At 39.8% G+C, this 27,405-nt stretch overlaps 1 protein-coding gene across 1 annotated transcript; it reads left to right on the forward strand.

Annotated features, from left to right (window-relative positions):
* Positions 1-2,189: 2,189 nt before the first annotated feature.
* LOC309382702 (vomeronasal type-2 receptor 26-like) lies at positions 2,190-27,405 on the forward strand (the record flags this gene model as incomplete). The annotated part of the gene is made up of 6 exons (XM_081934456.1): positions 2,190-2,263; positions 2,985-3,273; positions 7,578-7,790; positions 9,156-9,282; positions 10,068-10,343; positions 27,377-27,405. The coding sequence occupies 6 exons, from the start codon at positions 2,190-2,192 to the stop codon at positions 27,403-27,405; spliced, it is 1,008 nt and encodes a 335-aa protein (XP_081790582.1).

Here is a 27,405-nt window from a genome sequence, read left to right on the forward strand (position 1 = left end):
AAACGTATAAAGGTGTTTCAAATGAACGTTGGAAATGCAAATGTAAAGAAGGGACTTTTTATCATTTATGGGGAACCTGTGACAAAAGCAAGAAATATTGCAGTAGGATTCATATTCTAATACAGAAAATTCTTAAAGTGAATATAAAGATAAAACCAGAGACTTTGCTTTTGGGCTTAATGGAAAAGGGTAAAAAAATGGAACTTGGATGCTATATATGTTGATGGCAGCAAGATAACTTCATGGTCAAAAATGGAAGGACCCTTTGACCCTCACAATGGACGAATGGTTGCAAAAGTTAATGGAGTTAGAAGAGATGGTTAAATTGACTGTTTGATCAAGGAAAAAAGCCCACTTCGAAATCACTTCTGGACTTTGTGCTTGAGGTGGAAAAAAATGAAAGTTTGATTTTGGGTTTTATTGATTAGCTAGATTCAGTGGTGGGATCCTACTGGTTTAATAACTGGTACGGGTATTGCACACTTTGTGTGTGTGTGCTCTCTTTCCTCATGCATGTGCTTGACACATTCAGAATCCACTGAGCCTGGTCACTTCACCAATGGCTGCATTTGAAATTTCTAAATATGGTTTGTTTTCTGAAGTCAAACCTGTTGGCTGATGGATCAGTGAATTACTGGGACCCTGAAGTATTTTAATTAGTGGAGACAAGTTGAACAATAATTTGTAACTGAAATAACCAGAGACATTTTTCTTCCTGCAAGGATGATGTTCACAATCCTGAAAGACCATAAAAAACCACAAATGACAACAGCCACCCTTCCTCCTCTCCCCTGGGGGAAAAATACATATTGGCAAGGGCACATATCTGACTGAAAAGGGGAATTCCTCCCATCTCAGGAGGCCCAGACCCTGAGAGTAGAAGTTGAAGGCCATACAGTGGGGAAACTTTCTCACTTTCTCTGTTCCTCACTTCAGGATGGACCTGCCTATCCCCTCAGCTCTCTCCTCTCACTCAAACCCCACATTCTCCATTCAAAGCCAAGCTTTACATAGCAAGTGACAGTTCATTTCCATCTGTTCTCCAGGTAAGAAATGTAACCTCAACCATAAATTACCCAGAACTCAGGTCTCCCAAATGCTCCTCAAAGCCACACAAAGCATGAGAGATGGGAATGTCAAATGGGGCCCATCCCACTTATGCATCCATAGAAGTAGAGAAAGGGCCAATATGTGTCTCCAAACCAGTTTCTTGGTAAGTCTGGGAAGAAATAAGGTCACACCAGAGGTGGGTTCCTACCAGTTCAGTCTGGTTCGCCTGAATAGGTAGTAAAAATCTGGTGTACTTTTTCGAACCGGTAGTAATGGCAACCTGGCCACACACCCAAACTGCTTCCCTGAGTCGCCACTGCCGTTGCAGGCATGTTTTTTGGCTGGAAAAGGAGGCAGAGGGAAACACTCCTGTTGCCAAGGTATGAAACAGTGGGGGAAAAGAAATTCCAACTTCAGTCTCCTGGTGTGGCACGAGGCTTTGGGTGAAGGTGGGAGGGAGGTTGAGCTCCAAGTGACCTTCTCTAGCAATCTCTAGATCTTGGAGCATCTTCCTCCAGCATCACTTTCTGGACATGCCCTGGCAGGAAGGATGACAACCATTATCGAAAAGTGTCTCCAGGGGAGTATCTGCAAAATTTTCAAAAACATCCTTTTCTCCAGTTGCCCCTCGGTACATGGAAGCGGTCCTGAGTACAAATTATCACTCAGAATAATTATCACAATCCCAGACTTTGAGGCGTCTACTGCTACTTTTCCAGTGATTGTTGTTGATATGATGTCATAGAGAGGCAACGTGGAATGGATCTTGCATCAGAAAAAGATATAAGCCTCTACTCATGCTGACTGGTTTGCACAAGATTTAGGACACAGGCAGAGACTGTGCTGCTGAATATAACTTTCCCACTTTTCCAGATGAAGCTCAATTTGTTTCTGTTCAGAAAAAGAAAGTGTCGGTTTAATTCCATTTTCTGAGAGTGCTTTGAAATCATCTAACTCTTCTTTGGAATCAGGCAATTGATTCAGCTCAATGAATTATGGACCTCCTGCTTCTGCTTCCGATGCTACTGGTGTCCCAGACAATCTCTGGGAAGCTTAGAATGAAGTGCCCGCTGAATATGGTGCACAGGGATAGAGAAAGACCATGGAGTTACTACAGGCCAGGAGACCATCTCATCGGTATGGTCACCAGTGCAGTAACACTACCAGAGAAAATGTTGTTTTTCAACCACGTTCCTCATAGTCAGTCTCACTTGTAAGTTATTCAGTGTGATGAAATTGTATTCCTTCCATCTGCAATTCTAACACTCTTATTCTTCTCTCCTTATTCTGCTTACTCCTATAGTTCAGGAAGTGATTAATTTTGTTGATTGATCAGATTCCCATCAGTTTCCTCTTCTGTCTTATTTAATGGAAGAGACACAAATACAAAGACGGAGCAGAAAAAATATACCTGAAAGAAGTCCACATTATCTTCCTCTCCAACTCCAATCTAGAATTTATAACTTGAATAATGATTTCTGTTTAAAATAGTGATTGTTGTAGTTAACCTTGATCAGATCATTTCCATATTTTTATATGCTCATTGAAATTCAATGCTTGATCCTTACAGGAGCAGAGGATGAATTGTTTTTAGAACAGCTTTTCTGGGTCACTTATGAAATATTCTTTTCCTTTTCTGATGGTTGTACTTTAAAACATGAGTTATTTTGCAGACTGGATAATGTGCTGATGAAAATTTCTGCTGCTATAAATAATAAACTATTTGTGATTCTTATCATTTTCCCATTTTCTCAACTTCTATAAGTATGAAATGTTGAATGGGTGACTATCATTTGCCTCTTGTTCTTTGATCAATATTAGCTTCAGACTCAATAGTCATGTGTTGATAAAGAGGATGAAATTGGAAAAAGGGTATTTTATTACTGCTATTGATGATGCTTGTATAAACCAAAGCCTTTTTTTTTCTACACTAGTGAACCTTATACTTCCAAAGGAATAGAACGCTTCATTTCCACCATTCAAGAGATCAACAAGAATATTCAGCTTCTGTGCAATCTCACATTTGGCTACAATATCCATGACAACTATTTGAACACACTTGGCACTTCAGAAGTCTTGATGGATGTGCTCTCTGCCGGAGAAGCCAATGTTCCCAATTACAGCTGTGGAAGGAAGGACAACATTTTGGCTCTTCTTGATGCAGCAGACAGGGAGAATTCCATCCAGATGTCAACATTAGTAGGCCCCTACAAAGTCCCACAGGTTTGTGTGCGTGTTTCTCTATATAGTGAAGTGAGTGGGATGGTAGTGGGTATATCATAGATCCATCCATATCTTCTCTGTGGAATTCAAGAGCTGCTTTTCACTATGTCCATTGTAGGTGTCGTGGCTGGGAACTGGGATGCACATTAGGATGGGATGTATCAAAACAGTCATATCCTCTCTTGATAGCATCTCTAGTGCTTTGGGGGCTTCTGCTGCATACTTGTGAAAATGAGGAGAGGCTCCGTGTCTAATCAAAGGGTCTTCTGTAGAATAGAAAAGTGCAGCACTGATGGAAAGCTCACAGTTTGTACATGATCTTAGAAAAATGATAATAATGCTGAACAAATGCCATATTCCTGAAAATAATTGTGAAAGAGATGATTCCCATCCATCAAAGAAAAGGACTGAATTACTTGGCATTAAATTCATGGATTATCTAGAGAAACATTCAAACTGAACAATGGGGACAGAGAGTAAATTGATACAGAACACATTCATCCCCAGCAATCTAAAACTGATAGGGTAATCAGTGATTGTAACATAGCTGTTTGCGCAGGTAAGAATCTCAACCTTGCTGTCAAGGAAAATCAAGCTTTTGATAGTGTGTGTTATATCGTGCACTAATCAAACAAATGATAAGGAAGTAGTGGAACTCAGGCACAAAACAGATTATGTAGAAAGTAAACTCAGGGTCAGTTAAAATGCACTGAAATAGCTATACACAGAGTATGAGCAAGAGGAGGAATCAGAAATTCAAGTAAATGATGGCAGATACGATATTATTGTCCTTACAGAAACCTGGTGGGATGAAACCCACAAATGGAATATACAGTTTCTTTTAATTAGTAAAAAGGAACAGACCAAATAAAAGAGAAAATGGAGTTCAACTACATATAAGAAATAACAGCATCTTTACAGAAATAGATCACAACAATGATGAAAACTGTCTTGAATGAATTTGTGTCTATATAAAAGAGGGGAAAATAACATTGCCACAGCTGTATACTATAGGCCACACAACCAAACAGAGGAAATAGATGAACACATTGCTAGTCAGCTAATTAAGGTATGTAGGAAGCAAATCACAATAGTAATGGGGAACATTAACTACCCTGACACCAACTTGGAGACAAACTCCACAACAAGTGGAAGATGAAACAGATTCTTACAGACAACTTTGACTCCCAAAAAGTGGGGAAGAGAAGGAGGGAATCATCCATATTGGTCTTACTTCTCAGTAATAGAGATGAAATGATAAAAGGTCTTTAAGCTACAGGAAACGTCTGTGTGTGTGGGAGTAATCATGCAATATTTGAATTCAACATTATGGAAGCACAAGCAATAAAACAAAGTCAAACTAGAGTCTTGGACTTTAAGAGTGCTAATTTCAATAAACAGAGAGAGCTTGAGAAGGATTCCATGGATTAGAATCCTCAAGGGGAAAACAACCCAAATTTGGGAAACTTTGAAAATTGAGATTATAAAAGCCCTGTCTAGCACAATACAAATGAAGAAGAAAAATAACAGATCTCAAAAGAAAACAGCATGGTTGCATAAAGAACTCTCTATTAAACTGAAAGACAAAAATGACAAATATAAACATCTCCTTTGTAAAAGGAGTAACATGTAAACATGTAAAAAAAACAAGACAAAAGTCAAGGAAATGATTAGTCCACTAACAGGAGAAAGTGGCAAGAAGGTGAGAAGGGAAAATGCGAAACTGCTTAACTTGTTTTTTGCATCTGTCTTTACACAAAAGGGGGAAAAACAATCCAACCTATTAAAAATAGTATTGTAAAGCACAGATTAGGAATACATGTTAAAATTGGCAAGACAATGGTAAATCCACCCTAGATGAGTGCAAATCACCAAATGGATTAACCCCCTATGTTCTGAAGGAACTGGCAGATGTGATCTCAGAACTAGTGAACTATATCTTTCAAAGACCCTAGACCATTGGGGAACTTCCAGAGGAACAGAAAAGAGGTCATGTAGTTCCCATCTCCAAAAGGGGGGTGGGACCCATCAATCCAGAAAACTACAGACCTTTCAGCCTGACCTCCATACCTGGGAAGATTCTGAAAAAGAGAATCAAGAAAAAGAATCAGTGAAGACTTTATAATGCCTTGGTAAGGCTACACTTGGAATACTGCATCCAGATTTGATTGCCATGTAGTAAAAAAGATGTGGAGACTCTAGAAAGAGTGCAGAGAAAAGCAACAAAGATGATTAGGGGACTGGAGACTAAAACATTTGAAGAATGGTTGGAGTTTAATGAAAAAAAGGACTAGGGGTGACATGACAGAGTGTTCCAATATCTCAGGGTTTGCCACAAAGATGACAGAGTCAGCCTACTCTCCAAAGCACCTGAGGGTAGGACAAGAAGCAACAGATGGAAATTAATAGAGAGAAGCAACCTAGAACTAAGAAGAAATTTCCTGACAGAACAATCAAGCAGTGGAACAACTTGGCTCCAGAAGTTGTGAATGCTCCAACATTGGAAGTTTTTTGGGAGAGATTCAAGAACCAATTTATTTGAAATAGGGTATAGAAGACCTCCACAGTCACTTCCAATTCTGTTATTCAGTTAATTCCAATCTTCTCTACTGTTGATAAAACATATATATCTTATAGCCTCGAAGTGACAACTACCATTAATTAATCACTTTATTTAAAAAATGTTACAGGTATATTAGCCAAAATGTCAACTATCATCAATTTTTATAAAAAGTATTTTTAATATTCTGTTTAATATTTTAAACAATGGCTAATCAACAAACTAGTCTAACACGTTTATCAAAACAAAGTTGAATTTGTTAAAAACTCATATTTTGGAGTTGATCTGACTACAAATAAAACACAGCCTTCTTCATTGCTTTTCCAGATCAGTCACAGACTTGTTTCAGAGATTCTGACTGATAAAAGTAAATTCCCTTTTTTCCACCGGATGCTCCTCAAAGAAGGGTTTCAGTATTCAGCAATTGTCCGAGTGCTCCTGCACTTCAGATGGACCTTGATTGGCCTCCTTGCTACAGACACAGAGGAGGGAGAGAATTTCCTCAGGATTTTTCCTTCTTTCCTTGTCAGGAATGGAATTTGTGTTGTTATATCACAACAATTTTCAATGACTGGACCTCTAGCACCCTTCAGGGATTCCAGCTTTTCTCAGTGGAAACAAGTCAATGTCTTTGTTCACTTCATAGAAAATATTATCATTTCAAACACGTTTCATATTTTTCATCTAACAATTGACATTCTGTCAGGACCCATTAGAGAGAAAATCTGGATCACCACGGCTTTGGGAAACTATATAATTGGGTATCGTGGATATCACAAATACATCCATAGTATTTGGAGCTTTGAATTTATACAAAAAATAAGGCCAGAATATGGTGCTTTTGAACCCTTTTCCTTTGTAGACTCCCAGTATGAAAAGAAGAATTTTCAGTGTTCTTTTTCAAAGCATGTTTTTTCTGTCAAAGGCCGGAAAAGATGCACCCAAAAAACTCCAGTGGAGACAGAAGATGAATTGAATGGGATATTGGTTGAAAACAGTGACTCTGTTTACAGTATCTTTATGACTCTGGCCCACATCTTGAAGGCTGCATATTCATCCAGGTCCTGGAGGAGAAGGAAGAAGGACCAAGAGACACTGGAGGCTCCGAGGCTGCAGCCATGGCAGGTATGTGGCCCCAACAAGGATCTAACCAACTAAATTCCTCTGGAGAAGGAATCCATTAGAGAAAGAGGGGAATCATATCAACATATCATACCAATTCAGCCAGAATATCTTCGCTGAGTTCATTTTATCATGTTCCAGTCTCTGGTTTAACCATGAACAAATCTTAAGCTTCTCTGCAACACCTTTCAGTTTTTGGAAGAGTTCTCTATCCTTCCCTTCTCCAGTTGCAACCCTATTAGAAAAGGTGCTTCCAGACTTCTGATGTTCAGTTTCTGTAGATCAACATGACTTGAAAGATTCTGTTAATAGCACTCCAATAAAGTAACATTAGCTCCTGTGGTCATATTTACCTAGGAGCAGATTATCTTGGGAACTTTCATCTTGAAAAAAATCCATGCTTTTTGGCAATCAACCTTTAAGAAGTTTTACATACATTTTCAATATATGATTGGCAAATTTTGTTGAACCTTTCTCATTCACAACTTAGTGGTAATACTTGCTGTCCTAATTAAGCATGTTGGCACATTAAAAAAAACTGTACAAGAAAAATTCATACCTGAAAATACCAGGTGGGGATGAAGGTTTCTGCTTTTAAAACTCCTGGACGTTTCCATTCTAGTTCCATCCCTTTCTGGAGAAGAATGACTTCTACAATCTTTCCCACTGGAATCTTTACATGGACCATAATGGAGAAATAGCTGCAGATATGGACATTGAGTTCTTCGTGTTTTCTCCTGAGGGGGATTCGACGAAAAGAAAACTGGGGAGTATTGAAAGAGAGAGTATTATTATTAACGAAATTGCTCTTTCATGGCTAACTCTGCTCAACAAGGTGGGTCAAATATTGCTGTGTTTTCCCTTTTTTGTAAAGATTCTGACCCATTTCAAGTGGGTTAACTCTAGTCGCCATGGCTGATGATGACCCTCACTGGGAGCTGAATGTTCAGAAGAGAAAACCTTTTGTTAGATGGCTTGTGAGGACTTCAATGCTATTCACAAAAGTCTCCTTCAGATGCCATGATAAGGAAACTCCTTTTAATCTGATTCAGACATGTCCAATATTGGATGCTGGGCAGGGGTGGGATCCTACCCTTTGAACAACCGGTTTGCTGAGCACCTGCACCTGACATGCATGACACATACTGAGTGTGCATGCACAGTTCAAAGGAAAACAGCTGAGGCACCTCTGCCGCACCAATCAGCTGGGCTAAAAACCAAGGAAATATAGGAGAGTATAACCCGGGGGTGGGCAAATGAGCCCACCTGAAGGTCGGAGCGAACCGGTTCGCTCTCAGCTGATCTTTGGACTTACCGGTTTGGCCAAATTGGTAGAACCCCCCAATTGATGCTGGGTGATTATTCTTTAGACCATGGATCTGGTTGGTGTCCCCCAACTGTATTTCTTCAGTAGAAAATATCCAGATGCAGAGCTGGACACAAGTCTCCTACTCTTGTCCCATTTGCTGAAGATGAAAAGATCCCTTTTTGAGGGACAGGTTCTCATGACCTCTCCTGTATCTCATCTCACCCCAGTTCTAGAAACTAGGCAGTCAGTTTAGTCTTAATTGAGAACCATATAAATTGAGGGAAGAAACACACAAATAAATCAAACCCCAATTTTTAAGGATTTCCTCCTCTTTCTACTTAATTGGGGGATGGTTTTGGATTATTTTCAAAGGGTAGCAGTTTTGCAATGTTTTATATACTCCAGAAGAAGCCTGTCCAGATCATACTGGTCTGAAGTTTCTTTCTTTATTACAGTATTATTTTATTTAATAAATCTTATATAATAAAAAAATAATATTAACTATAATTTATTTTCCAAACTTTAATGTAATATCATTGTACTAAAATCATATTTATGTGAAGAATGGAGAAACGCATGTTAACAAGGCTAGGAGGAGGAACCAAACTGGTTGTCACTTAAGGCTGAAGTCTTTTCAATTCCATCCCTCCAGTCTTTCTTAAGTAGAAAAATCCTTTATTTCAATGTTAGAGGCCAAAAGCAAAGGGGAGTGATTAAATGAACAATCCACCAGTATTTCTCTCTCCTAAATCTGTTTGGAATGAGTCAATAACTTTGTAGTTATCTAAGTGAAGCTGAGGAACTATTGGGCTAATGTTAATGTCTACATCCATTTTCATGCATGCTTCGTCCCAATATATTTTCTTCAGCATTTCTTCTTTTTCTGCTTAGTCTCTGCCTCAGTCCCAATGTGGGGAAAGTTGTCATCCTGGATTTGTCAAGCGGAAGCGAGAAGGAGAGCCTGCTTGCTGCTATGACTGCATTCCTTGCCCTGAGGGGACCATCTCCATTCATGAAGGTGGGGGACACCAAGGAAAAGGGCAGGCCTTGTGGAAGTGGATTCATCTGAAACACTGTCATGAAAGTGCAAGTTGAAAGACAGATTGAAGCTCAATTGTTTTTTGTTTTTGCTAGCAGTTCGGCACTTCAATTCTCACAGGCTCAGGGTTGAAACAGCCTCCCATCCTTCCAAGGTTGGTCAAATGAGGACCCAGATTGTTTGGGGCAATAGGCAGACTCTAAACTGCTTAGAGAGGTCTGTAAAGCACATGAAGTGGTTTATAAGTCTAAGCACTATTGCTATTATCTTCAAATTGCACAATTTCATACTTAGAGGAATAACAGGAACACCTTGAGGGAGGGCCTAGGAAGAGATAGGAGGTGGAAATCTCTTTGGCTTTTTAGTTGGGATTCCTGATTATTTGCAGAACCAACTTTTTCATAGCTCATTCAATGTCAAAAGATAGGAATCCAGAATCAAGTATATTAAGAAGCGTCATCTGGCAAGATCCAGGAAAAGTATCTAAAAAATTTAACTGATTTATTATTTACCTCTAATACATAGGTTCTTCAAATTACACAAGAAATCATACAGGTTCCAGGACTTCTTCCAATGTGCAAAACTCCAAAATTGTGTCTGTTCTTTTCAGAAAATGTTATTCTTCTTGCCTTCTTTCTGTAGAGATTTTAAGCAATGCTTTTCAGAAAATGTTGCTGGTAACAGTTCTTGTCCTAAGAAGTTATTTCTTGAACTATGAAAGTACAGAATATTTTTTTAAAATGTTGCTTTTTTGTTTTACTCAGATACTGATAAATGCACCAAATGCCCAGATGAACAATATCCAAACAAGAATCGAGTCAAATGTATCCCCAAAAGAATAACCTTCCTGTCCTATGAAGACCATTTGGGCATAATCCTTGTGTTCTTTGCTCTACTCTTGTTCTTAGCCACAGGCCTTGTTTTAATCCTATTCCTTAAACATCAGGAAACTCCCATTGTGAAAGCCAACAACCGAGATCTCTCTTACATCCTCCTGGTCTCCCTCCTGCTTTGTTTCTTGTCTCCTTTTCTCTTCATTGGTCAACCAAGGAAAACCACTTGCCTTCTCCGACAAACAGTTTTCAGCATCATCTTCTCAGTTGCCGTTTCTTCTCTCTTGGCCAAAACCATCACAGTGGTGCTGGCTTTCCTGGCCACAAAACCAGGAAACCGAGTGAAGAGATGGTTGGGGAAGAGCTTGGCCAACTCCATCATCCTTTCTTGTTCTAGTGTCCAAATTATCATCTGCTCCATCTGGTTGGGAATTTCTCCCCCATTCCGTGACTCAGACTTTCATTCCCAGCCTGGAGAGATCATCCTGCAATGCAATGAAGGCTCTGTTTTCATGTTCTACATCACCCTCAGCTACATGGGCTTTCTGGCTGCCATCTGCTTCACAATGGCTTTCCTGGCCAGGAATCTACCTGGAGCCTTCAATGAAGCCAAACTGATCACCTTCAGCATGCTGGTCTTCTGCAATGTCTGGGTCTCCTTCCTGCCCACCTACCTGAGCACCAAGGGGAAATACATGGTGGCTGTGCAGGTCTTCTCCATCTTGGCCTCCAGTGCTGGGCTGCTGGGCTGTGTCTTCATCCCCAAGTGCTATATTATGATTTTAAGGCCAGACTTGAATACAAAAGAGCATCTTACAACCAGAAGAAATGTATAAATGTGAGTTAAAGGAATTTCCATTCTCAACACATTCCAACAGGCCAAGCATAGAAATTGTTTCAAACTGCCGCCATACATGAGCTGGGACCATAATTTTAAGTGAAATAATCAAACAGCAATTGGAAGATAGTGTTGTCCATCCTTATTCAGTATAATTGCAAGATGTGGATAATCTGGTGTTCTGTCCTTACCATACATTAGTCTGTGTACAGCTCAACATGAACTTAAACCCACCTATCCTCCAAGAAAACAGACCATATGCATAGATCTGAATACTTTTTTGAAAGAACAGGATATGGTGAAACATGGGGAAAATAGGAATACACACAAGGAGGACCAAATACAAGATAGGCAGTATTGAGTTACTGCTGAACATAACAATTAATACATACAAATATTTTAAACCTCACCAACGGTGCTCTATGTGTGGATGCGTTTGTCCTTGGATGACCATGTGCCACAGATTAAGATGGATTCTTCTTTGTGCTTCTCCAAAAGCTAAAGGAAAAGGAGTCTGGCTTCCCATCATGCACTTGTTTGAGAGTGTAGGCTGATGGGTAAAATGGGTTGGGTCAGCTTCAAACAATGTAATTGGTATTGTCTCTCCAGCCACTAGATGGGGCTAGTGAGCAGCAACATATGTAAAATTTATATGCTGGAGCATGACATCAAAATCATCCAGCTGGTCAAATTATGTAGAAATAAAATATGAGAGCTGAAATACAGCCATATAACAGTTTTACCAAACAATTCCCAAAGAATTGAGAGTGAAAGGATTAGAGCATGCACAGAGTGTTACTAACTCAGCTTTTGATATTCTTGATGAGCTGAGCTTCATTGTGGCCTAAAATGCACCACCTGCAGAGTTAAAAACTCCAGGCTAAATGCCAAGCTTAGCCTTGCTAAGTAGCCTTCCTGTAACTTTAAAATATGTATTCTGATTGCTGTAACTACTTAAATTGAGATTGCAGCCCTAACAAGCTCCAGGCTAAATGCTAGAAAATGTGTATCTCTTTTTCCTTGTGAACCTATTGTTCCTAAGCATTCGGAAAATCATGAGCTTTGCATAAAACAGTGGATAAGAAATTATGTTTCTAAAACAATGACGAGCTATGCATGAACTATGTGTAAACTATAAAAAGAAAAAAAAAGTTTTAATAAGTGTGCCTACCTTTTCCCTCTCTGCCTTCCTGTTTGAGGCAGGAGATTAAGGACATCCAGTTTCACTTTTGAGCAAGAATAAAGCTGAATTTCGGTAGCCTCATGTTCAGATTCTCTTTGGGATAAGTTTAGATTCTGAGCTTCATAACCGCTAATCTAACAGAGAGTATCCATATTTAAGTGTCCTATAAATGTGATGTATGGGAGGGAGATGGAATTTGAAGTAAATACTCCTTACTAAGTTGCAACAACTCATCCAACTCATTCTTCTGATGGTAGAAATTCCACAGTTATTTGAAAGGGACTTTGAAGGTCTTCTAGTCCAACCCCCTACTTAGACAGGAAAACTATATACCATTTCAGACAAATGGCTATCCAATCTCTTTTTTAAAACTTCCAGTGTTGGAGCTTCCACAACTTCTGGAGGCAGGTTGTTCCACTGATAGATTGTTCTAAGTGTCATGAAATTTCTCCTTAGTTCTAGGCTGCTTCTCTTCTTGATTAGTTTCCATCTATTGCTTCCTGTCCTGCCTTCTGGTGCTGTGGAGAATAGGTTGACTCTGTCTTCTCTGTGGCAGTCCCTCAAATATTGGAAGACTGCTATCCTGTCACGCCAGTCCTTTTTTAAATTAAACTAGACACACACAATTCCAGAAACCATTATTTATATGTTTTAACCTCCAGTCCCCTAATCATACTTGTTGCTCTTCTAGAGTCTCAACATATTTTTTTGCATTGTGGTGACCAAAACTGGATGCAGAATTCAAGTGAGGTCTTACCAAGGCACTGAGAAAGGAAGATGGATCCTGACCTGATTCAGAAGACCTGTTCTTAACTTTTGGAAATGGAAGTTTGCAAGGACATTTTATTCAAAGAAATTATCACAGAGTTTCTCAAATTTAGCAGAAATATGTTTGGTTGGGAGTATCTCCCTTGTTGGCTTTATCGTGGTTCTATCTTTCTAGCACCCAAAAAGTCCCAGCCTTCCTCATCCCTTTTTGGACCTGGATAAATATGTAGAATTTAAGGACTGTGCCACAATCTGCACCTTTAACCAATGTGGGGAAAGTCAGTTTTTGATGATGCACCTGCAGGGACATGTAGTAATATGGTCAAGTTTTGTACAGTGTCTTCTGTTATTTTGTTGTTCTGGAGAGAAACTGTTAACCATATACAATACAATACAATACAATACAATACAATACAATACAATACAATACAATACAATACAATACAATAAAATACAATAAAATACAATAAAATACAATAGCAGAGTTGGAATGGACCTTGGAGGTCTTCTAGTCCAACCCCCTGCCTAGGCAGGAAACTCTATTCCGTTTCAGACAGGTGGCTATCCAACATCTTGTTAAAGACTTCCAGTGTTGGGGCATTCACAATTTCTGGAGGCAAGCTGTTCCATTGATTAATTGTTCTAACTGTCAGGAAATTTCTCCTCAGTTCTAAGTTGCTTCTCTCCTTGATTAATTTCCACCCATTGCTTCTTGTTCTACCCTCGGGTGCCTTGGAGAATAGTTTGACTCCCTCTTCTTTGTGGCAACCCCTGAGATATTGGAACACTGCTACCATATCTCCCCTTGTCCTTCTTTCTATTAAGCTAAACATACCCAGTTCCTGCAACCGTTCTTCATATGCTTTAGTCTCCAGTCCCCTAATTATCTTTGTTGCTCTTCTCTGCACTCTTTCTAGAGTCTCTACATCTTTTCTACATCATGGCGACAAAAACTGAATGCAGTATTCCAAGTGTGGCCTTACCAAGGCATTATAAAGTGGTATTAACACTTCACATGATCTTGATTTTATCCCTCTGTTGATGCAGCCTAGAACTGTGTTCGCTTTTTTGGCAGCTGATGCCCATGGCTGGCTCATATTTAAAGGGTTGTCCACTAGGACTCCAAGATCCCTTTCACAGTTACTACTGTTGAGCAAGGTACCATCTATATTGTACCTGTGCATTTTGTTTTTGTTGCCTAAATGTAGAACCTTACTCTTTTCACCATTGATTTCATTTTATTAGATAGTGCCCAATGTTCAAGTTTGTCAAGATCCTTCTGTATCTTAAGCCTATCTTCTGGAGTGTTGGCTATTCCTGCCAGCTTGGTGTCATCTGCAAATTTGATGAGTTCCCCATTTATTCCCTCATCCAAAACATTGATGAAGATGTTGAAGAGTACAGGGCCTAAAACGGAGCCTTGGGGTACTCCACTGCATACTTCCCTCCATGTAGATGCAGTTCCATTGAGGACTACACGTTGATTGCGGTTGGTCAGCCAGTTACGAATCCATCTGGTGGTGATGCTGTCTAACCCACATTCTTCTACTTTATCTAGTAGTAGGTTATGGTCTACCTTATCAAATGCCTTACTGAAGTCCAAGTAAACTATATCAACGGCATTCCTCTGTTCCACTAATTTTGTCACATTATCAAAGAATGCAATAAGATTAGTCTGGCTTGATCTGTTTTTGACAAACCCATGTTGACTTTTGGCTATTACTTTGTTTGCTTCTAGGTGTTCACAAATTCGTTGCTTGATTATTTTTTCCAGAATCTTTCCTGGTATTGAGGTCAGGCTGATAGGTCTGTAGTTTCCTGGATCTGTTTTTTTTCCCTTTTTTGAAGATGGGAACCACATCAGCTCTTTTCCAGTCCTCTGGTAGTTCCCCGATGCTCTAGGATCTTTGATCTCTATACATGTGCCAATTTTCTTCAAACCATCTATGTGATTAACTAATTTTCTAAGATTGATGTTAAATGGTTTTTTTAACTTTTTAAATTTGTTTTTCTTCTCTTTGTTCTCCTTTGAATGATATATTTTGTTGACATTTTGTCTAAGACTACAGCTGAACTAAACTTCCACAGAACAGTGGATTGAATTCAATTCAATTCGTACAAGCCTCTTTCACATCTGTGGCTCTAGTTATGATCTTTTTTGCTTTATTGCATCCCTGAACTTTTTCTTACTTAATCAATCTATGAATGTTCTGCAAGTGTTGACAAATGTTTACAAAAAATAGGTAGGGAAAAAACAATCTTCAAGATACTCTGGAGCAGGATTTTTAAATCTCAGCTTATTTTAGACTTCAGCTCCACACTGGCTGAAAATGTCTGGAGTTGGTCCACACCTTCTTAAATTCCTGAGTTTGAGAAAGTCTAGACTAGATGGTCTCTGAGATCCCTTGCATTTAATGATTTCCACAAGGAAGATGTTTCTGAATGATTCTTTCAGGAAAGAGGGAAATATAAGAAAGGGGTGGGGGGGAAGACCCTTGTCATCTTTTCAACAAATCCATGACAAAACCTCCCAGTTTAAACCTGAATTAGTTGTAGGATAGGGGAGAATTTTCATATAAAGTTAGGCTGAAAGAATCCCTTATAGAAGACAAAAAGATGCAATGCATGTTAATACATCATTGGGGTTTTTATGTGGGATGTGCAGTCCCCTTATCCAACTGCAATCATTGAATAAGCCATGCCTAGGTGAGTAGGGTTTCAATCAATCAATCAATTAGAATAGAGCTGGAAGGGACCTTGGAGGTCTTCTAGTCCAACCCTGCTCAAGCAGGAGACCCTATGCCACTTCAGATAGATGGCTGTCATATCTCCAGTGATGAAGGACTTTCTACCTCTGAAGGCAAGCCATTCCACTGGTTAATTGTCCTAATTAGGAAGTTTTGCTTTGATTTCCAATTGCTTCTCTCTTTGATTAGTTTCCATCCATTGTTTCTTGTCTTCCCTTCTGGTGCTTTGGAAAATAGATTGACTCCCTCTATTCTTTGTGGCAGTCTCGGAAATACAGGAATACTGTTATCCTATCCCCCTCCCCCAGTCCTTCTTATCTCTAGACTGGCCAAACCCAAATCCTGCAGCCCTTCTTCATATGTTGCTCTCTCCAGGCCTTCAATCATCTCACTTGCTCTTCTCTGCCCTTTTTCCACAGTTTTCAAATATCTTTTTTTGTCATGTAGTGACCAAAACCTGCAAAGGAAAGACCCAACCTAGAATGAAGGAGAACTTAATTCTGACAGTTGGAACAATGAGCCCCCTGCTTGAGCAGAGGGTTGGACTAGAAGACCTCCAAGGTCCCTTCCAACTGTCATTCTGCTATTCGGTTTACAGTCGCTGGGGAGACATTTCCATTTCCTAAAAGAAAAACCTTACACATTTATTCAAAAAAGGAATTGTAAATTTCAAGTGTTTTCAACTAATGCCAAAATTAATCTTCCTACTAAAATAATAAAACTGTTTTCTATTTCAACTATTTTCTATAAGCTCCTTATCCAGACTATTTCCTTTTATTGTGCAATATTACATCCATCTTTCTATCTTTTATCTATTTTTAGTTTCAGTTCCCTCTTTTCCTTCTCTCAAGGTCTTTTCCCTTTATTTTTAAAATATTTTTTTAAATATTCTTTCATATTTTCCTATCCAGGGCTGCATCTGAGGAAGGTTTTTCCTTGAAAGAGAGAAGATTTTGCCTTCAACTCCTCCAGTTCTGAGGGAAGACAAAAGCCCCACCCCCTCTCTCTCCCTAGTGGCTGCCTCTCTTGCTGGCCTGCCCCTGTTGCCATGGCAACCCAGCAACAGCCAATCAAACAGGAGGGAAGAGGCTATGGTTGCCTGGGAACTCAGCCACCAATCAGACTCCTGGATACGAGATTAAATAAACAAAGACAAGGGGGGGTGGAGAGTTTCAACCTGGCTTTAGGCAAAAAGTGTCACTGGATGACTTTAAACTTTGGATTCTGTAGCGTATTGAGATCCTGATTGGTTGTGGTATAAGAGGGAGTTATGCCGTCCGCTGATTGGCTGGTTGCGTTTGACAGCCGCCTATTTAAAGGAGTTGTCAAATGGGAATTGGCCTTATGTTAATGACAGAATAACAATAGTTCAGTGGTCATTTTTTTCTGTTTGCAATAAAACATTAGCTAGTTAATCCACGCCTCACCTCAATCATTATTCGACTGTCCCATGTTTCAGAATATAACAGATTCCCTCCCCAGTAAAGATCTGCCTGTCTTCTTTCACTTCAAATACGGGGGAAACTAAGAGCTGAATGCAAATCCAGCCATGTTTCTACCTGCTGGGCTCACCCCTCACCCAAAGGGCCCCTTTCCCATCTCCTTTCCCCAACATTCCCTTGTGAATGTTCCCATGGGAGAGAACCATGGACCCTGAATCCAAAAGCAGATCGTATAGAACGTTTTCAATCTTATGTGAAAATATACTGCATTGGCCATCACATAGATGGTTTGGGGTGAATCTGAGTGAGTTCACACAACACCCTTAACTTAGGTTAAGGAAAGAGAACTGCTACATTGGCATAATGTGCCATGCCAAAATACATAAAGAAAACGCTGGGCTTAGCACGATGCTCCGCTTTGCACATTTGCACAGGAGAAGATTCCCAGCTACTGCAATGTATGAAATATTTCTTAAAATCTCAGTAATATTTTCAGGGACTCCATGGCCAACCAAAGATGAGTCGCCTTCTCCTTAGAGGTTCCTGTGAAGATGCAAGGGAGAAAGAAGCCACAGAGGAACTGCTAAGAGGTCCCCCTAAGCCAACGTCTGGATGGTTGTGGCAAGAAATCAGGTCACACCAGTGCTGGGTTCCTACCGGTTCGGCCCAGTTTGGCAGAACCGGTAGTAGCTTGGCAGCCTGATTTGTTGGAACCTGGCAGACACCAAGGCCTGCCACGCCCACGAACTGGTTCTCCCAGCAGCGCCATCTTGGTTTTGGCTTCTGCGCATGAGCAGAGCAATTTTTGTTGTACTGCACATGCGCGCACAGTGTGCATCAACTCACACATGCAGTACGGCCCAGAGTGCACCGGCAGTAGCGGCTGCCAGAACTCACCACTGGGTCCCACCATCCACCACACTATGGACACAGACCATCTGAGTTGCAGACCTCACAGCTCACTGTTTATTTAAGAAACCAAGGAACTTTGAAGCCCCTCAGTATGGAAAAACAACACAGAATTTGTCAAGGAAACTGAAACAAAATTCACTACCAACTGTATCATTTTCTCTCTCTTACTCAGGGTTGTGGTCCACAGGCTTTCATGTTCCTGTCTCTTAGATCTCATGAAAAAAAATGTTTCTAGAAAAGAGGGCAAATGAAATTTCACTTTAGTTACAAGTAGTTATAAAATCAGCTCCAATTTAAGATGAATCTATGGAGACCTCATTGAGAAGAAAATCCCAAACAGGCCCCATTTTTAACATTTGCTGGGTTCAAGGATAATGATGGCTTCCATGATTTTGGAGCACAGGCACCACTAGAGTTAAGGGGCACCAGCCTAAAGTGGCATCAAACTCCATAGCTCTGTTTTACCTGTCCTAGCAGTCTCCAGAGACAAGAGACCACATTGAAGGACAGCAGAAGTCACTTTTCTGGCTGTTGATATTTCTTGCTCCAGCATCACTTTCTGGATGTGTCCTAAGAGGAAGGAGTAAGGCCACCACAGAACAAAGCCCCAAGGGGTGTATCTGTGATTTCTCACAAATATGCTTATCTCCAGCTATCCTTCCTTACATGGAAGAAATTCAGGGTCCCAAGAGGAGAAGTTCCTTCTCAGTGTTATTATTCCTATGCCGGCCTTGATATCTCTCCTCCTACTTCTCCCCTGACTGTCTTTGATGTAAACATCAGACTGAAGCAACATGGAAGGGATCTTGCATTAGAAAAGGATAAAAACCACAGGTTATGCACTTTGTGGCTCAAGTTATGGGACAGGGAGGAGCTGCCCTCTTGAATGTACTTTCTCTCTCTTCCAAGGGAATCTTGGTTTCTCTCTGTTTGAATCAGGAAAGCCACTGGATACTCTATCCTGTGACAATGCTTCCAGTTCTTCCTTAGAAATAGGAAGGAGATTGATTCAGTCCTACGAATTATGGACCTCCTGCTTCTGCTTCTGATGCTGCTGGTATCCCAGCCTGTCTCTGGGAAGCTGAGAACAAAGTGCCCGCTGAATTTGGACAACCAGGATGGAGGAAAATCATGGAGCTATTATAGGCCAGGAGATCTTCTCATTGGTATAATCATCTCTGCATCAGAAATGGAACATACAACATTTCCTTTCAATGTGGCTCCTTCTATTCAAATTGAATCGTAAGTCATTCACTGTGATGGAGTTTCATTCCCTCCATTTGCAGTTCTAACACTCTTTTTTCTTTCTTATTTCACTTACTCCTGTAATGCAGGACCTAACTAATTTCTTGAATCCTTTTGATTTCCACAGACACTCACTTTTTTGTTTTATTATATGGAGGAGGCTCAAATCCAAACATAAGGAAAATAAAACCTGAAAAGAGTCCACATTATTTTACTCTCCCTGTTTAATCCTAAAACCCTTACTTGAATACAGTAGAACTTCTGGTCACAAACGCTTCTGACCATGACCGAATCGGGTTTCTTTTGTAAGTGCCAAATATCCCGTTGTTTGTTTACAAAGAACAGTGACCCACATGTGGCCCCTGAATTAATTTTGCATTAATTTTTGTTAGATTCAAGTCACGACTAAATCGGATTGCGACCAAAGTTATGGAACTAATTATGGTTGTGACCAGAGCTTCTCCTGTACTGAGTTTTGTTGAAGGTAGTGATTTCTGCAGTTTCCCTTACTCAGCTCACTTCCATATTTTTTATAACCTCTCACTGATATTCTGTGCCTGGTTTTTAGAGGGATAACTTGCTTTTAGAACAAGTTTTCTGGAATTATCTTCCATTTATGATTGTTCTACTTTAATGATTATTCTGCAACCTTTTACTGGACTGATGAAAATTAGTAATTCTGCAAATAATAGTATATGCCTGGTTTTTTTATTTTTTTAGTGTGTGTGTCTGATTTTTAATCCTTTTGGAAGAGTATCTCCATTCGATCTTCTCAATACTCACAAATATTAAAGGGTGATGGGTCACTGTAATTTACCTCAGGTTTTGGATCAATATTGGCTTGAGTCTCAGTTAGCTTGTGGAGAAAAAGAGATTTAGTTTTTGCTGTTGATCCTAATATTAACATGAGCATGGTTTTACAGTCAAACTCTTTATGTAAAAGAAGTAATGATTTTCAATATTGAAATGGTTAACAAAAGAACCCGGCTCCTGCACAATCTTACATTTGGCTACAACATCCATGACAACTATTCGAACACACTTGGAACTTCAAATGCCTTGCTGGATGTGCTCTCTACTGGGGAAGCCAATGTTCCCAACTACAGCTGTGGAAGGAAGGACAACCTTTTGGCTCTTCTTGATGGAGCTCTTGAGAACATCTCCATCCAGATGTCAACATTAACAGGCCCCTACAAAATCCCACAGGTTTGTGTTTGCATTTCTGTATTTGATAAAGTAAGTGTGGTGATGGTTTGTGAGGAATAGATCCAGCCATGTCTGCTCTGTGGAATTCAAGAACTGCTTTTCACCATATCATTTGTAGGTGTCATGACTAGGGATTGGGATATACAGTGAGGGGGGGAACAATGATCCTAAGAAAAATATCTTCTCATGACCCCTTCCTCATTGCTTAGAGGTCTTCTGCTGCATAATTGGGAAGGTGAGGAGAGACTCTGTGTTCAATCAAAGGGTCTTCTGAAGAACAAGAAGATGCAGCAATAATAGAAAGCTCACTTTTTAAAAATATGATCTTAGTCAAAATAATGGCATTCTCAATCACGAACAAATCCAAGATTTATAAACAGAGCCTTACTGGATTATCTTTCCTACTGTTGATAAATCAGTATGTACTGTATTATGAACCTGTAAGAACCGCTAAAATTGATTAACCATTTTACATAAAACTACAAATATGTTAGCCATGCTGTTAATTATGTTTTACCCTGAAATGCTCATGATCAAATTAATCATAAAAGGTTTGAAAAACAACATTGCCAGTGGAGAGGATTTTCTACCAGCTGAACAATTCAAGAAATATCCCAACTGGTAGGACTCTATATTGGCAACTTCATTTACACATATCAACAATATCTGCCATGCCCATATGGGTCAAACCTAATTCCGACAGATAAAGACAGGGAATAAAAAGCACCCTAGCAATTCCAGGCCCAGATCTCTAACAGACATTGTGACTAAAATATATATCAGCTTCCCCTTGAATAATGAGAAGAACTAGAATAATATAGAAGAACCAGATTTGACCCAGTATTGACAATTGTGTCGTCTTGAACAATCTAACTCTAAAAATATCAATCAGAGGAAATAATGTTTTGCTGCTTTTAGAGTATTTGCTACAACAAAGTAAGGAACATAGAAGAAACTGATTGCCCTCAAAATGGAACTCAGAATGTTGACCCTGCTCAACGCCCTCTCTACAAGCACTGACAATGAGAACAATTAATCAATGTCACAGGTCGGATTAGAAAACCTCCAAGATCCCTTCCATCCCTATTATTCGATGTTCTTTGTTCATTTGTTAGAGAGTGTGATTTGGGCTCAATGGAGCCCTGAGAAGTAGGACTGATCCCCACCAGAAAGTAAGACAAGGTGCTGCCAATATGACATTTGGGTTTCATATACTGTTAAGAAGACTTGGCTCCTATTCTCACAAGAATTATCTGATTATTGATCAGTCAAAATCAAAAGTTAGGGTCTTTGGAAAATGATATCATTACCATCTAGGGCTATTTGATGATGTGCCAATAAAGCAAGTTCACACCTTTCCTTACCTGGGTATTTTTTCTCTGTGACTGGATCTTGGCTCCTTCAACATCAAAGGAGCTCATTTACAATGAAGGGAAACGTGAACACAGTGTTAAAAGAATTTTAAAAAATCATAGCTATGCAGCCTTGTTAGCCTGAATGATTAAAGTACAAAAGGCCAAAGTTACCACCATGCATTTATATTGAGCTGAACTTTGGGATTTAATTTATATGACTACTTGAACAAATTTGATCACATCACCTGAGAAGTATCTTGTGGGTGGATAAAAGGACTTCAGCTGCTGCCTTCAGAACTGAATTGGGGATTTCTACAATTTATAAAATTAAGGCATATAATTGTTTTTTATACAATTAATGGTATGGAAAGTGACACAGCCTCCCCCCCCCCCCAAATCTGTTAGAACAAATACATTTCAATTAAAAAGTTCTTGAATTGTACAACTGGTAATTCATATTAGGAACTGGGGTCTCTCTGTCTTTATGCAATTGGAGAAAAAACTAAAAAAAAATGCTGCACAAAGAATCCAAGATCTTCAAAACAGAGAAAGCCAATAGCCGTCCTCAGTAAGGTTTGCACATTGAAATGCATTAGCTGCTTCCAAATTGACAAGTATTGAGTTGAATCTTCCAATCCCTTAAAATGAATATACTTGTTTTTTGGAGTTCCAGAGATAGAGGTTGAAATATATCTGTTATTTTGAATGTGAATTATATAAGAAAGAGGGAGATTAATATCTTGGACTGCACTAATATTAAATCCTAATATTAAAACAACATATTTCATGTGTGGTCAGAATTCAGAAAGTATATATAATATCTGAACTTTATTTAGATTTATAAACCGCTCCCTCTCCCCAAAGGGACTCGGGGCGGTGTACAGTCAGAGTAAAAAACACCATACATACATATAAATATAAATATAAATAGAGGAGGCAATATACAAACTGTACAGTAAAATAAAATTAAGAACAACGTTAAAATCAACCCCTAAAATCTACCCCAAAATTAAAAATAATTAAAAATAACTGCCAGGAGGATAAGAATAAAACTATAGATGGGCTAGGCCAGCTAATTGGAACAGGTGGGTCTTGAGTTTCTTACGGAAGGAGCGGAGGTCAGTAATGGTTCTAATATCGGGGGGGAGGTCATTCTAGAGGGTTGGGCCCATCACAGAGAAGGCCCTACTCCTGGGCGCCGCCCGTTGGCATTGCTTGGTGGACGGCACCCGGAGGAGTCCCTCCCTGTGAGAGCGAATTGGTCGCAGGGATGTATGGGGTAGGATGCGATTCCGCAGGTAACTAGGTCCTGTGCCATGGAGCGCTTTAAATATGGTAATCAACACCTTGAAATGCACCCGAAAAACCACAGGTAGCCAGTGCAGCTCGCGCAGGAGAGGTGTTATGTGGGAGTATCTAGTACTCCCCATGATAGCCCGCGCGGCCGCATTCTGGACCAGCTGCAGTCTTCGGGTGCATCTCAAGGGGAGCCCCATGTAGAGAGCGTTGCAGTAGTCCAGACGAGACGTCACCAGCGCATGAGTGACTGTGCAAAGGGCGTCCTGGTCCAATAAGGGGCGCAATTGGCGCACCAGGTGGACCTGGTGGAACGCCTCCCTCGCCACGGCTGCCACATGGTCATCCATCGACAGCTGGGCATCTAGGAGGACGCCCAAATTGCGTGTCTGTTCCACAGGGGCCAGTTGCTCATCCCCAATGGCCAGTGATGGAGTCCACTGGTTGAACCGGGGCGCCAGTAGCCACAGCCATTCCATCTTGGAGGGGTTGAGCTTGAGTCTGTTGTCCCCCATCCAGACCCGAACGGCTTCCAGGCACCGGGACATTATTTCGACGGCCTCGTTGGGGTGGTTAGGGGTGGAGATGTACAGCTGCGTATCATCAGCGTACAGATGGTATCCAACCCCAAAACCATGAATGATCTCACCCAGCGGCTTCATATATGTGTTGAACAGGAGGGGCGAGAGGACCGACCCCTGCGGCACCCCACAAGTGAGCGTCCTCAGGGTCGACCTCTGCTACCCTGCCAACACTCATTGCATCCGGTCAGAGAGGTAGGAGCAGAACCACCGCAAAACGGTGACCCCCACCCCCACCCCCTCCAGCCGGCGCAATAGGATACCATGGTCGATGGTATCAAAAGCCACTGGTATATAGCCCTTTTTCAGAAGAAATTAATTCAGCTGAAACCTTCTTATGTGGTTTGATTGCAGGAAATTCTGGGGATGATATGAAATACTATTTTTATTTGTTATGCTTATTCTATTCCACTTAATATTTTAAATTCTATTTTTATATATGTTCTTGTTAGTGTTCTGTGATATGTCCTACTGACTAATCAACAAGAAACTCTTTTAATATGTGCATGAGAAAATAGCTGAGTTTATTAAAAGCTAAAAATTTGGATTTGATAAACCCCAAATATAACTCAGAATTCTTTATTGCTTTTTTCAGATGAGTGAGAAAATTGCTTCAGAAACTCTGAGTGATAAAAGTCATTTCCCTTTTTTCCATCAAATACTCCCCACAGAAGGGTTCCAGTACCCAGCAATTGTCCAACTGCTCCTCCATTTTGAATGGACCCTGATTGGTCTCTTTGCTTCAGACACAGAGAAGGGAGAGCATTTCATGAGAACTTTTACTCCTATGCTTGTCAAGAATAAAATTTGTGTTGTTGTATCGCAACAATTCTCAGTGACTGGACACACAGCAACCCTCGGGGATGCCCTCTCTAAGTGGAAACAAGTCAATGTCTTTGTTCACTTCATGGAATATGAGGACCCATTTGACAGAATTCTTTCTTTCCATTCAACATTTGAACTTTTGCCAGGACCCATTGAAGGGAAAGTCTGGATCATGACAGTGGTTGCACAATTTTTAATTAAAAGGGACAGGCGTCTCAAGTATATCCATAGTACTTGGACCTTTCCAATTCAGTTTCAAAAGAATTGGAGAAAAGAGGATGACTTTAAATTTCCTTTGTTTGTGGAACCTGAATTTCAAGCTGAGTATTTTCACTGCTCTGTTTCAAAACACGTCTTTTCTGTCAAAGGCCGAAGAAGATGCACCCAGAAAGCACCAGTGGGGACCCAAGAGAAAAAGAATAGGATGCGGATCCCAAATGATGGCAATGTTTACAGTGCCATTAAGATCCTGGCTCATGCCTTAAATGCTGCATCCCAATCCCAGAGGAGAAGAAGGAAGGGAGAAGAGAAGTTGGGAGCTCCAAGGCTGCAGCCATGGAAGGTAAAGGGTCCCAACAGGGATCCATCAAACTATTTATTCCTTTCAGGGTCTTTGGTGCTCTCTGAGGTTAGTTGTTTAGGATTAGTTGTTTAAGATCTTAAGCTCCTGTATAAAATCTTATTGTACTTATTGGAAGAGAGACGTGTTTTCCCTTCTACAACCAAGATCTTTTCTGTATTTGAAAAAGGGCTTCCAAACTCCTTCGGATTTTAAACTCCTATAAACCAACATGGCTCTTCTCCTTGTTCTCTTTCCTCAAGGATAAAAGCTGATCTCTTCCTCCCCTTTTTTGTCCTTGCCTAAAGCTGATGAAAATTTTGTGCATTTTCTTCTTTAAAGGTTGGTGCCTGTTAGGAGACCTGGTATGAATCCACTGTATGATTCATGACATTATCAAATTAGTAATATGATGATTAACAAATTGTAAAAAATTACTATTATTATAATCAGCAATCACTCTACATATAGAATAATAGGTGCTCAAAATTAGTTTTGAACTGGATTTTACATATGCACCTCTCTCTATCTCAAAATAATATTTTTATTTTCTAGAAGCTGGGAATTTTTAAAGGAGATCAAAACAACTTTGTCAAAGCATTATTATAATTTCTGCATCGCAAAATCATGATTTGTCTACTTCCTTTTTAAATGAAAATATCAAAGAAGCAATGCCCAAAGTCCAATTGTTTTTCATAACTCCCAAATTTTATCACTAAGATTAAAATTTATTTGAGTACAATTTTAAAGATGGTTGTATCCACTTAATTAACATGCCATCCAGTGTACAATTAAGAAGATCCCCACTCACCACATCAGGAAGGATTTTGTTGATTGCTAAATATCAAGTTATACCACCAGCATTCACACAGTTTAATAAGGAAGTGTGATGATATGTGGGAATGAATTTGGAGGATGAGAGAAAGAGATGCTGCATAGGGAAGGATTGGATAAGATGTGGGGGAGGAAACCAGAAGCTGCAGAAAAAGAAACTCAGATAAGATCTGTCAAAAGAGTTCATTAAAAGATTTGGACAATCCCATTGTTAATATTGTCTTACAATAAAGTAGAATTGGTTCATCTGATCATTTCCCCCCTCTGCTCTACTTGAATAAGGATTTGCCTGCCAACTATCTTCGTAACAAATTTTTGCTTTCTGCTAATCACCCTGTTGTTTTGAATGACTTTATGAATACTCTACTTATTTCTGTTTTTTCTTCAATTGATTTATGATCTTTCCTCAACTGTACCTTATAGTTGACATTTTTTTGTCGATTTTATTGTCAGTGTTTCAAGTAATGCACCCATTGAAAGTAGAACTCCGAGGCAGGTAGATTCCTCAAAGAACAGTTTATTGGATACATCATATTGACACAATGGTGAACGCTGACTCTAAAATGTCGCATGGTTTTCACCTAATTAAAAAATGGAAGTTCCCCCTCTCCTCCAAGTCATCAGTCACATTGACCAATAAAGGTGCTGCAGGTTGCTTGCTTACTCCACTCTTCCTTTCTTAGCCACCTGTTGGAATGACCTTGGTTCCCATTGGAAAACTTTTTCTTTTGACAGCGAAACCCCAGCTATCTAATTTATCCCCTTCCTGTCCCCTCTTCTGCCTTGTGGCAACCATGAAGCCAGAAAGATGGTCTCATCCAGGTTCACTTCAAGGTTGACATATATCTTCTCACTATACTTTTGGTCAATAATACTAAGTGATTGAGAACTATTACTGAAACTTTGTTCTTGAGTTTTGAAAATAGTGGCAGCACTTGTTCTCCCAACTCACAATATTTAGAAGTTAAACAACTACAGAAGAAAGATCCAAATGTAAAAAGAGATAAGAGGTAAGAAATCAAGATTTCTGCTTTTAAAATTCCTGGATGTTTCCATTCTAGTTCCATTCATTTCTAAACAAGAAGGAATTGTACAATCTTTCCCTGATGAAATTGTACTTGGATCAAAATGGAGAATTAGCAGCAGATATGTGGATCCTTAGTAGGGTGGTTCTTCCCAAGAAGGATCCCATCAACCAGTATTTGGGAAGTTTTGAAAGACAGAGACTTACAATCGACCAAGATGATTTGTCACAGCTAAAGTTACTAAACAAGGTGGGTGTGAAGTTTCCAAAGGATGCCCTAATTAATTTACGAGCCTCATGACAAAGTTCAAAAGAAATCCATTCATTAATTAGGAGCAACATTTTGATATGTTTTTCTGCACATCCAAATCTGATTTCTGGTTAATGGTCTCTGAACTTTACCCCTGTGTTTCCCCTCTCCTCAGTCTGTGTCATAAATCATATCCACCAATGA

The sequence above is a fragment of the Natrix helvetica genome (assembly GCF_964273705.1).
Source record: "Natrix helvetica genome assembly, chromosome: 1".
NCBI lineage: Eukaryota > Metazoa > Chordata > Lepidosauria > Squamata > Natricidae > Natrix > Natrix helvetica.